The 13,065-nt window shown below is 44.6% G+C and overlaps 1 protein-coding gene across 2 annotated transcripts; it reads right to left on the minus strand.

Moving 5' to 3' along the window:
- Positions 1-816: 816 nt before the first annotated feature.
- On the minus strand, positions 817-12,757 carry LOC133114615 (phosphomannomutase 1-like). Of its 2 annotated transcripts, none has more exons than XM_061224151.1 (8): positions 12,372-12,757; positions 10,705-10,822; positions 8,953-9,029; positions 8,379-8,470; positions 6,804-6,903; positions 6,284-6,359; positions 2,852-2,967; positions 817-2,579 (listed from the first exon to the last, which is right to left on the minus strand). In XM_061224151.1, the coding sequence occupies exons 1-8, from the start codon at positions 12,450-12,452 to the stop codon at positions 2,448-2,450; spliced, it is 792 nt and encodes a 263-aa protein (XP_061080135.1). In that variant the 5' UTR covers positions 12,453-12,757; the 3' UTR covers positions 817-2,447. The 2 variants fall into 2 exon arrangements, with proteins under 2 accessions (XP_061080135.1, XP_061080134.1); XM_061224150.1 differs by having other exon boundaries at positions 8,379-8,503.
- Positions 12,758-13,065: the final 308 nt, after the last annotated feature.

Here is a 13,065-nt window from a genome sequence, read left to right on the forward strand (position 1 = left end):
AGGTGCAGAACGTTCTAAAGTAGGTGAATGAGGAGGCGGGCAAAGAGCACAGGAGGGTAATGGGTTATGCTAGCTTTGATTCTAAGAATTATTATCAGTGCCCGTCTTTGTATTTTGGCCTTTATTTATTTGGTCCTTTTTAATCTCAAGTATTAATTTTGCATTTTGTTTCCGAGTTTGGTGTGACTTAAGTTACAACTCTGTGCTTTTGTACTGTTGGATCTGGGTATTGTAGTCTTATCGATTCCACAGAAGCCTTTGCGGTTCCAGTATAAGTACTGCCAAATTCACTACAACTACCATAAATCATGTTTCAGGTTAGTCAGAGCGGAGAATATAGCATTGTAGTCTATTGTAAATGACAGGTTTTTAAGAGGATACATTCTTAGCCTCTTTTTTATATTGAGAACATTTAGTTTCGATCACAAATTAAAAAATTGTATTCAAAATATTTTCTTATTAAACCAGTGCTCAGATCACTTAAAATACAGTATCACATCATTTGCCATATCTGCAGATTTTCTATGCATCTTTTCTACCATTTGTTCATTTTTGTAATTATTTAAAGGGATGTTTTTGGCAGTAAGAAACATTTTTTCTTTATCAAACCAGATGTCTGTTCTTTTTTTAACAATTGTTTCAGTTCAAAACACTGTGACTGTTGAAAGGTCATTATGATGACAAATAAAAAAATGGTTGATTCCCAGATCTGTGTGGCAGTTGGCTGACCTAGCTAGCAGTTAGCTTAGCATCGGTCTCAGCATTTGGGAGCTCACATTGGTTGGAAATAAAAGGGTGAAACACACCAAAAGGTAGTGAGTGTCAATCATTGCAACACTTTATTATGAAACAAAAATGCTCACATTACCCAGCACATGCAGAACGATCAAGATTTTTCACGTTGTACTTGCTATGCTGATTGGTTTGCCTGCACCAGGGGTGTCAGGATCCAGTCACTGTGGGGTGCAGGGAATGCTGATTGTAGGTGCGTTTCAGCACCAACAATCCATTCAAGTCCCTCGATCTCAGAAAGCAAAAACACCTGCAGGACACAAGTCTTCACAGCTTTCTTTTTCCTTTACAGAATTTGAAAGGAGTGTTGATATATTTTTATTTACTAGAGCATGTTGAGAGTGTTAAACTTCAATTTGGAATGTATGTTCCTTCAAACACATCTCCCTTGGATAGACAGTGGGATTCACCAGTGACACACAACACACTACACACACGAGGAGGCTGATTATACCCTTCATGTTAACATGGAGCAGAACTGGTTCCTCTTTCACAGGATGGTGGGAGCTGCCCAGACCGGAAGCCAGTGTTGTACTAATGCAAGGAGTGTCTCTTCCAGTCTGTTTCGCAAACACATTAAGTACTCAAAAAGAAAAACGGTACTTTAAATGTACAAAGTGTTAGCATTAATAAGCAACGCCTTGAGCTCTTTGCTCACATTTTCCCTACAGTTTGGGTGTTTCCCCAAGTTTGGTCCACAAAGTAAAATGGTCAACGGTGATGTTAACCGTACTGCTTGTGAACTTGGCCACACCATAAGCAGGAAGGGGAACTCAGGCTCTTTTATCAAGAGACCTTCGTCATCGTCATCAACAAGGGTAAATTCCTTGCTGATTCGGAAAACCGACTGCCATTGTACATTCTGTATCATTGAGCTTATAGGACGGTTTTGCCGACGTGCAAATAGACTTCGAACAGGATTTCCAGGAAGGAGACCGTTTTTGTAGTATGTGCAATTCCGAGCGTTAGCATTAAATCAACATCAGCATTAAAATACTGCAACAAGTAAATGCAACTAATTGAATAAATAAAGAAGATTCACTTAAGTTTCTGCAACATAATCTCCACTATCACAATTAAAGCAATGCACCGTTGCACACAGACGCTCTTCAATCCAATTCTGCAGATTCTTCCGGTCTTCTTTCTTGACGTTTTCAATCACGACGTAAACTTTGGGCTCAGATATACACGACAACTGGAGTGGAAAATACGGCGTGATTGTGTACATAGATGTCCACAAGATGCTACAAATATGCAGGGTATTTGACAGTTCCATATACCCACACAAAAGACTTCTGATGTTGACATACAACACATTTCCAATTCAAGTCACAGGAAAGCATAGGCTTATAAAAGCATAAAAAATATGGATCCACATTGTGTGAGACGAGCATCTCTCCTTTTGGGATATGGCAGTACCTCATACGGCGCCACCATTTTGTCCATGTTTAAAAGCACTTTATGCTTCTCAGGTCCATCCTTGAACATTACTTTTGATTGCGTTATCATTCATTCACCAATTACTATCATGTTACAATAATTAGTGATCAAGTAGTTAATCAGTAGTGTTGTACCCCCCCACTCTCCTTCTACGCTTAGTGCAGTACACATCCTGGACACCAGGGGGTGCATGAGGGCCGCAGACAGGATGTTCCTCATGCTTGACCGCAGTACTTGGGTGGAGGGCTGAAGAACAGATCCCTGCACTGTCTGGCTGTGTCACTGGGGGAATAGACGGTGAAGCCGATGGTCCTCGGGTCGTTGAAAATCTCATAATCGTTGCCCCCCTACAAGAAAAAGTTTAACAAGCGGTTAGCTCTGAAACCTGGGGGAAAAAACACACAAAACACACACACACACACACACACACAGTCTACTTCTCAGCCTGGCCTCTGCATTAGTTTTTTTTTTTTACTTGGTTCAAATTAACTTCTAACGTGCACACACACACACACACACACACACCACGCAGCTGTAACTACCAGGTTGCCCAGCAACAACACGCCCTTCCCCCGCCCAAATGCCCTCAGCCCAGCCCTCCATCCCCCGCTGCACTTACACGCGACGTCTCGTTTCCAAAAAAGTAGATGGCCTCCAGCCCGTCTCCCTGCAGCACTTCCAGACACAGGCGCTTGTCCCAACCTTCCGGGAACACGTCGAAACTGATCAGGCCCCCTGGGGAAATAAGACAAAATGCAGTCTCAGCGCTCCATTTTATTATTCACTGCACGTCTTTCTCAGTCGAGTGAACCATTCCACTGCCCTGTGTAACACCTGGGTGAATGTGCCATTGGAAATTAATTATTGCCAAACTGGAGAGCCATGAGGAGAGAGATCACTGAAGAAAGCTCATGAAATAATTTCACAACGGCTGGTTGTTAACTCTCAATGAACCTTTCAAATGAAAACTGCAAAAACAGACCACTGTAAACAATAAACTGCTTACTCATACAAATGTTGTGCAACAGGCAGCTGGCTATTAAAATTTTTTCCCTGAATAAATTGGCATTTTTCCATCCATGCCCTTCTCATGATCGCCAGTAAACAAAAGCTCCAACCAAAACATCTTGAGGGGTGGAAATATAAGTCTAGAGATGTTTGACAAACAGACCAGCAAAGCTTGGGTTGGCTTGTCGACTAGAAAATGTTCACTTTCCACCAAATCTAGCCGGGTTCAACTGGAACACCTACACTCAGTGAGCACTTAAATATCTAATAATTAGACCTATTTTTTAGACTTGTGTCTTGTGCTGCTGTAGCTTATCCACTTAGAGGTTTAATGTGTTTGTGTGTTCAGAGATGCTCTTCAGCATACCACGGTTTTGTAATGCAGTTATTTGACACCTTCTGGTCAGCTTTGACCAGTCTGGCCCTTCTCTTCTGACCTCTCTCATTAACCACGTGTTTCCGCTCGCAGAACCGTTACTCACTGGATGTTTTTTATTTTTTTGCATCATTCTCTGCAAATTCTAGAGCCTGCTGTGCGTGAAAATGCCAGGAGATCAGCAGTTTCTGAGATACTCGGACCACCCCGTCTGCCATTCCACAGTCAAAATCACTGTGATCACATTTTCTGCCCCCCCATTCTGATGGTCGATGTTAACACCGCAATTGGCCGATTAGATAAATGCATGAATAAGTACGCAGGTGTGCAGGTGTTCCTAATAAAGCGCTCAGTGAGTGTAAACAGTTTCGCTCTTCACCACAAAATGTGAAAAGTGAAGGTGCAGGGCAGGTGTCCTTTGTTTTTAGCGGTCACTTCCTCATTCCCCTCCCGAAAGTAGTAAATAAGGTGCTATCCATAACGAGTTTCAGTGTGAACAATGGGAGGTTGGGCTTACAGAACCGGGCCCAAAAGAATGCAGCGTTCGCCTCTGGGAGAGTTCTGCGTCCACCCTCCAGTCAGACAATTGCCCTAATTTGCGACAGTACATCGCCCCGCAGGATAAATGCCAAAGCATTCCAAGTGTAACTTGTGTAATCATCTTTGATTATAAAAAAAAAAAAAAAAACTAGATAAAGACCAAGGCAAACAAGTGAGTGTTCTCCCTTTCATGAGTAAAAGCCACAGGCCGTTTCATTGGTTTAAAAAACCCTCACGGACCACATTTGAGCAGCAGCCTATCAGGCGGCCTGTGGCCACACACGCCCCCGTGCAATTTCCTGCATGCTCTCAGTGTCTGGAGAACCGCACGGAGTGCCAAGCGTACTCCGCTTAACGCATGCTGGGAACGTGCGAGTTGCGTGCGGAGATACGGAAATACTTCCCAGATGCAGTTTATGGCTGACACTTGGGACAGTGGTGTGCAATTTTAACGACGTGAATCCGTGAAATCAGCCGAACGCACAGGAGACACAGCAGCACTGAAAATGTGTGAGTTCCTTCACCTCGGCTTCCCAGTCTTCCTGGATATGGATCCAGAATAAACCACACTCTTGGCCTTCTGGCAGAGATCACGTTACGTCAATAAGGACATTCCCATCAACCACTGCAGCTCATGAAGGACACTGGGAAAGTGTGTTTATCTATGTGTGTGTGTGTGTGTGTGTGTGTGTTTGGGGGAGGAGGGGTCACTAAGACGCCTCTACCCCAGTTAAAGACCGCCTCACCACTCCCTAGCCCCTGGAACAGCTGACTTGTGGTTCTACAGTCACATCAATCCCAACATTTTTTTACTCTTGCATGGAACATCTCGGATCTGAAAACAGACTTGCCTCTACCTCTCAGAATCAGAAACCTAACATAACTTAACTTTGAGATGACATTTGTAACAACACTCGAGACTTTGTTTCCCCACATTCTAATCGCATGAAATCAGAGCTTGGGGAAATCTTCCTCTGGTGAAACACAGAAAACAAATGTGAAGTGAACTGGCTTTACAAGGTCGATTTATAAATAGGTGCTATGGCCAACCAGACATTTGCCCTGGGTTTAACTATGCGAAATATGAGTATGTGCTAGAGAATCTAGCAAGAGTGTGAAAAAACATGCTCAGCAAAAGCTAGGACATATTTTTTTTTCCTCTCTCTCCATTTGTAAATTACAACTGCTGTAACCGTAAGCATCCGTAAAGCAAAGGACACAAATTTCCCCCGATACATCACAACCGCATGGGTGAGCCTGACACACACAAACGGCCACACCTACTGCCCAGGTGGCATTCTCTCTCACGTACACCTCCAAGCAGGTTTAAACCGCAGGCACGAACGGGCAAAACACAGCGCACAAACGCGCAACGTATCGCACAACGCGTCCAGTTCTCCGGTGCAGTCGTTGCCTGGTAACCGCCCTGAGTACGTGCGCAGACACACATGCCCAAGAACATTCCGTCTCTCAGAAGCGGGGCGTTGACCGACGACATCTGCAGGAGTGTCCCCGAGCAATGTTGCTTGTGCAGCAAAACCTGGCGTCCTTTCACAGATCATTAACCAAAGTTAGCAATGAGTAAACCATCGCTTCCTCCTTAAAATGGAGAAAAATTACTTTCAAATAACAAGACGTCAAAAGGCGTCAGCAGGGTAACTGAGGTCTGAGTGTGTTGACCAATTTGTCCCAGATGTTTTGTAACATCCTTATATCTTTCAGGAGTGTAAATTTAAAAAAATAAATAAATATGAAAACAAATAAATAAAAGTCTGGTATGTTCTCCAGCGTTACATGACTGACCCAACCTCTCCTGGCGATGATACAAGCTGGCTTTCATAACGTATTATGATTTAAAAGGTATGATAGGTAAGATTTTTGTGTTAAAACATTGTTACAAGACCATTGCTTAAGACATGTTGACTCACCCACTGCCTGTTTTCAGATGTGCTTCAACTCAAGCATAATGGCAGCCAATTGACTGTAATGTAAATGTTAAAGTGCAGGCTATCTAACCTGTCTGAGCAGGTCTGTCCAGTTGAGTTAAAACAGGCCATGGAGACCAGGCAGGACACATGGGCAGATGGATGTTGGGGAGAGAATAACTTTGCAAACTTGTACACTCACCCCTGGTGAATCTGAGGCCCTTCCCTGCAAACTCCTCCTGTAGGGCTGCAACAAACTTCTCCCGGATCTTCTCCCTCTGCACAAAATGGAGGTGGGGGGGGGGGGGTCAGACAAACAACACCAATGCCAAATCTGAAGTCTGCTGTAAAATACAGCTATGCCAACTTCGCCAGCTTGAAAATTGACCTGATCATAAGCTGGTCACACTGGTCAACCAGCATGTCTCAACTGGTTATAAAGCTGGTCTAGCTGGGAACTGGTCTTAACTAAGTCGAGCTGGGAGATGGTCTGAACTGGTCAAACAGCTCTCAGCCGTTTCAAAACCTAGCTTCAGATGTTTTTTGTTTTTTTTTCAGCAGGGCAGCCTAATTATCAAAAACAACACAGACAGTCTGATAGCCATGCACGTATTCCAAAGACTGCTAGACTCATGTTCTTTCGGTTGGGAGTGACGGTTTGTAGAGCTGCAATTAAAGGAGTCATCAGCATAAATCCACAGAGGAAAAACTTCACTGTAGACCTTGTCAATTTCAGAGAATTCTATTCGCTCCGCTAGCGTGCAGCTCCGACCAATGGGAGAGATGTTCAGCATGCCGTTCCGGAATTCAATGAAAGTGCCCCTGAGAAAGAAAACAAAACAAACAGGGAGGGTATATTTTAGAGGGGAGGACAGGAAGCAATATAGGACATTGACATTGTTATCACCTGGCACAGAATATTCCTGCGTTATGCTTAGGCGGCCTGTAGTGTAGCGGTTAAGGTACATGACTGGGACAAGCAAGGTCTTGAGCAAGGCCCCAAGGGGAGGATTGTCCCCAGCTTAGTCTAATCAACTGTAAATCGCTCTGGATAAATGAGTCAGCTAAATAGCAAATTATAATTATTATTTATAATATGGATAAGAGCGTCTGCCAAATGCTATTAATGTAATCCTATACAATAAGCCTTGTTACATACAGCACCTTCCCATGTTTGCCATTCAAAGAATACTAATAATCAAGTTACTTGATACCAGTCTGTTTTTAGAAAATATATTCTAATAAATGGACATTGACACAGAAAGACAGTTCCTTCATAATGCTTCTGAATCCATTTACCCTTGTTAAAACTCATTCAATGCATTTAACATTGGCCCATTCACAGTGACTCTACACTGTCATTTTCCAGCACAGTCCACTTTTTAATGATTATGAAGCTAGCTGAAGTACCATTTTACGCGGTACACACGCCATTATTACCACCCTCATTATGTATTCTCAGATGTGAGTCTCCAAAGCCCCATGTTAAACAAAAGCAGTGACAAAGTGAGAAAGACATGCAGATAAAAGGTCACAGATAAAAGGGCAAAGGCCCAAGACAGAGTCAGTTGTGAAACTAACGATCCCCCATTTAAAGATCAATCAATAAAGGAGCAAACTACTGCACATTAGCAGCTAAGCAGCAGTGAGTTCCTTTACATTTACATTTTAGTCATTTGGCAGACGCTTTTAATCCAAAGCGACTTAGTGCATAGGTTCTACCATAAGTCAAAGCATCACATCCAGAAACTAGCAAAATACACATGAAATGCTGTTCTAAACATAGTTGTCATCATAAGTGCATTTTTTAAATTTATTTTTTAGACAAGGATAGGGATATCAGAAAGGAGGGGCAGGGGAAATCAGGAGGGAGGACTAAGGTAGAGTTTGAAAAGGTGGGTTTTGAGTCTGCATCGAAATAGGGGGAGGGATTCTGCTGTTCTGACAGTGGTAGGCAAGTCATTCCACCACTGAGGAACCAGAACGGAAAACAGGCGTGAACGTGCAGCTCGACCGCCAGGTGCACGTAGAGAGGGAACCATAAGGCGACCAGAGTTGGCAGACCGGAGTGGTCTAGCTGGGGAGTAGGGAGTGATCAGGGATTGTATGTAAGGTGGGGCAGTCCCCTTAGCAGCCTGAAATGCCAACACTAGGGCCTTGAAACGGATGCGTGCGGCAATAGGAAGCCAGTGGAGGCCTTTAGAGAGAAGGCCTTTACAACCCTGTCCTCTTGTTTCTGTGTCCATATCGCCCCGTCTCCCTTACCAACCCCCCCCCCCCTCCCCCATCTTGCTTACCTTTTTTTTGGCAGTTTGAGGAGTCCCATGTATCGAAGGCAGAAGTTGATAAGGTCCTGCAGTAGCTCTTCCCCCAACTGGTTCTGAATTGCCTGCCAACCGGTAAAAACCAGCAATGAGCATTGCTGAGCAAAATGAAACCAGTTTTTAAGCAAGCAACTGAAATCAAACAAATCTGTGCCGTACCTGTAGACCGCTAGCCATACATTACATCGGGGATACTTTTTCCAGAAAGAGTCGGTGCAGTTACACACCTCCCAATAATCGAGGTCCTTAGCGAAGACTTGCACACCTGATTCTACTAATCAGCTATAACTGCTTGCCAAGAACAAGAGCCTACACCCACACCGGCCCTTCTGGGTAAGATTGAGCATCCCTGCATTACATCACTGCGTTATGTCGGGGCAACATTGGCTCAGGCTGTAAGAGCAGTCGCCTGGCTGCCGGGTCGATCCCACCCTGGGTGTGTCAAAGTGTCCCTGAGCAAGGCACCTAACCCCTAAATGCTACTGACAGGCTGGTTGGTGCCTTGCCTGGCAGCCAATCGCCGTTTGTGTGCGTGCCTTCTGCTCACCTGTTTGGAGAGGAGTTTCCCATCCTTGTATTGCACGGTGCCGTTCTCCGCGAACACATAATCAAACTTGTGAATAACTGGAAGAGAGAAGGTGGGACGGCAGGGGACAAGAATGACCAACAGCAGTTTGAAAAATATTTGACAAAATATTGAAGTGTTTCTTCAGGGCAGAAAACCATCAAGAGGCTAGGTCAGGGGTCAGCAACCCTGGTCCTGGAGAGCCACGGGGTGTGCTAGCTTTTGTTGTTACTCAGCACTTAATTGATCAATTAAAGCAGTTGATTACTCAGTTAACTGGCCTCACCTGGTTTCTTGGGTATGAATCAGTTGCTGGTATTAAGGCAAAAACAAAAACCAGCACACCCTGCGGCTCTCCGGGACCAGGGTTGTCGACCCCTGGGCTAGGTCATGGGCGGGCTTGGAGAACGGGCTTGTTTCAGGTCTAACTGCATGCAAACTTCTTCTTTTAATTTTTCACCGAGCCCAGTCATTTAGGAATTCATATTTTAGCTGCATTTCTTCATAAGTCAATGAATGACAGCTGAAGACCAATCGGTGTCGCAACATGAAATATCTTATTGTAGTGTAATCCTGGGATATTCAATCTTAGCCAGACAGGGCCAGTGTGGGTACAGGATTTTGTTTCAGCCAAGCAGTTACACACCTGATTCTACTAATCAAGGTCCTTTGCAAAGACTAATGGCTGATCAATAGAATCAGGTGTGTAACTGCTTGGTTGGAACAAAGGCCTGAAAAAGCCACACTGGCCCTTTCTGGGTAAGATTGAGTATATCCGGTCTAATCTATGGTTAAACCATCATAAATACATTGAGTTAATACATTTGCATACACATCTATCCAGGCCTGGAGGGCCACAGAGTCTGCGGGTTCTCAGTGTGTTTCAAGCGCCTGCAATTCATTTAGGTCTGATTGGCTAAATAATGCACAGGTCTTGTTCTCAAGGCCTTAATTGGCTGCTGATTGAATGAAAACCACATATACCTGCAGACCACCAGAACTTCAGTTTGGCACCTTTGCGACATCTTTGAGTGGTGGAAGGGTTACTTGGAATCAATGGAAAACTCTTTCCAAGATGGCTTCTCTTTATATTTCATTAGCTTACTGTGTCCGTGCATGTGGGATTGTGCTTCTGATCCAGTGTTCATTATTGGCATTTGGCAGACGCTCGTGTTCAGTGTCAAGAGTCTCAGTGGAAGGACTGCTCATTGATTTGTGATTCCCAGTGTTAAATGGTCTGGGTTAGGAGGAACGCCACGCCATTGATTTGTGATTCCCAGTGTTAAATGGTCTGGGTTAGGAGGAACGCCATGCCGTTGATTTGTGATTCCCAGTGTTAAATGGTCTGGGTTAGGAGGAACGCCATGCCGTTGATTTGTGATTCCCAGTGTTGGTCTGGGTTAGGAGGAACGCCATGCCGTTGATTTGTGATTCCCAGTGTTAAATGGTCTGGGTTAGGGGGACCTCCAGGCCAGTATGTGAGGAATGTCACAGGTGTCACCAGAGCACACGCTAAGGTCACTGTGACGACATCACCAAGCGCTTGCTGTCTCCGGCAAGGTAGTCACAGGAATTTGTGTTGTCTTTGCACGGCAACCGTTTCTACACAGAAGTGACCGGCTCTCCTCAGCTTAAACGTTGTCCTATTTCATTCTATTGCTTTCCGTCCGTTTTAACGTTTGCCGAGGAGAGCAGACGGGCAGCGCAAAAACGGGACGAGAGAACGGCGCTTACCTTCATCGCCCTCCCCCAGCTGCTCCGCAATCTTCGAGTAGTCGGAGCCCCCCACCACTCCGATCTTCACCTTCCTGCGCAGGGACTGGAAAAAGGCGTCCAGCTGCGGGTCAATTTTCTGCGGGGGGGGGGGGGGGACATTGGAGGATGTAAGAAAACTGTGTCTGTTTCCTATAGGTCTGTTGTGGCACGGAGTGAAATAAGTGACAGCCTGACCGATAAGTCTCTCAAATTTGTCGGCATCCTCCGATAATGTGTATTGAACATTGCTGATCAAGGCTCGGAGCGGGATAAAAAGTAATCGCAACAAAGGTTCTGGGCTCAGTCCGAATCCAGAATGCATATTTCTGACAACTGCCAGAGTTAATCAGACGTCACTGTTTCCATGATCACTGGCGCGTTTTCAGCCCCACACAGGCACAGTCACAGCTTATCCTCCTATATATGCTCGGGTGAGAGACCCTCACTTGGGACTCATTTCCAACTTTGCTGCGTACTTTCATTTATGGTTGCCGTTGCGTTTTGGGCACAGTGCAAGTTTGCTGATGGGACTTCCTGGCCCACCCAGATATGTCCCGACCTTATATTTCAGATTAAAGTCTAAAAAAATAATGTTGTAAATTTGCCAGAACCACTGGCTCCTCCGAGTAGAGAGGCTCGGACATTTCGGGTGGTGTACGAGCTACCGGACCAGACTGAAGCGACATTGAAATAAGCCATCTGTATACAGCCTGCCAGCGGCTACTGAGAGGAACATCAACAGTCTTGTTGTCCCAGTCTGAACCCCAACGTTGTGACGTCATCGTGCATCGCACACGAACAGACAACATAGTAATGCAATTACGTCAATGCTGTTCTGCTGCTAACCGGGGAGAGATGTTCTTGTGTTTAATATCCCTTTCCCCATGATCGCGCATACATACTCATAACGTTAAGGTTGTAGCAATGTTTTTTTATTCAAATAAGACGTAGGCTATCTAAAGACTGCACATGGGCAATGGTGGAACAAGCATTTCGCTGTCTTTTCCAGCTACCGTCTGGTATAACGGGCAGTGCATACAATTTGTGTCATTTTGGGAGTCTTCGTCCCATATGTAACCAACAGCAGAATATAATCCGAGTGAAAGTTTATGGAAGGCTGATAAGTAGTTATGCAATTTCATGTGTGAGTGATGCTCAAAACTACTAGTACAAAGCGTACCCCTGAAACAAGTCTTGCACGATAATAAATCACGCTCTGCGCCACGAGTAAGATCCCCTCCTTCCTCCTCGCATTTGCTTAACTCTCAAGAATCACTTGCCCATACAACACGTTCATACAACCCCAGCAATAATTGCATGACATTTTGTAACCGCAAAAGCGATGTTGAAACGCTGTTCTTACTCGGCTGATTCATCAGATAGCTGTAGCTAAATGCGTTACACAAACGGACTGCCTGTCTCTTAGACCGATAACAGTTTGCGTAAAATGGCAAATAATGTTGCACAACACGAGATTATTGCTAACCTATCTGAAACTTGTGAATAAACTGCAGTATGTTCCGGTTTATGTGACGTGCAGACTGACACGTTTATCATGCAAACCGGTTGCAACTTTTTTGTATGATAATCCACGTTTAAGACAAGTCTAATGATTAAGATCGCCTTATTAGAATTTTTCTACTTACCTCTCTGGGGGGAGTTAGCGTTCCGTCCACGTCAAATAGACACAAAATATTTCTGTTCGCGGGAAGACAATTTTCCTCCATTTCAATAGTGAAACCACTGGAAACGCAATTAACCCTTAAAATCAAGGTGAACACACAACCAATGTGGTCGTAGCTATAGCCAATCCACAGCCAAGCTGGAATTTAGTTCAAATACAACGGGACGCATTTAACACTGGATGAAAGGCTACAATAAGTCGCTTGAATCCTTATCGTCTTCAAGGTAATATTGTCACTGTGATCAAACGCATTCTGTCACTAATGTAGGACAGAGTCGCGCTCCGTGCATTCGGCACCCCGCAATACGAATTAAAATAATCGTCCCATTGCACCCGCTGCATTTTTGTGACAACAGACTCCCAACGAGGTTGTCTCATGCCAGCCAATCAGAAGATATAAACGTGGTCACATGCCAAGGGGGCGGTAATGATTTCTCTGCACGCCGAGCATCCCACGACTTTTACGACCTTTCACCTACAAAGCAGGGCTATTGACATTCAATGGTCTCCTGAGCATCAATCGTCTCCCTGAGCATCTTGAGATCTCATTTACTGTATGTTAAGGGAATGTGGTCTGGTCAGTCAACTATTTGAGAGAGCAATAGTTTAGTCTTCCGATAAATGCCAGCAGACTGGAACAATGGAACAATGGAACA

This window comes from Conger conger, chromosome 16 (genome assembly GCF_963514075.1).
Source record: "Conger conger chromosome 16, fConCon1.1, whole genome shotgun sequence".
In the NCBI taxonomy this organism is placed as follows: domain Eukaryota; kingdom Metazoa; phylum Chordata; class Actinopteri; order Anguilliformes; family Congridae; genus Conger; species Conger conger.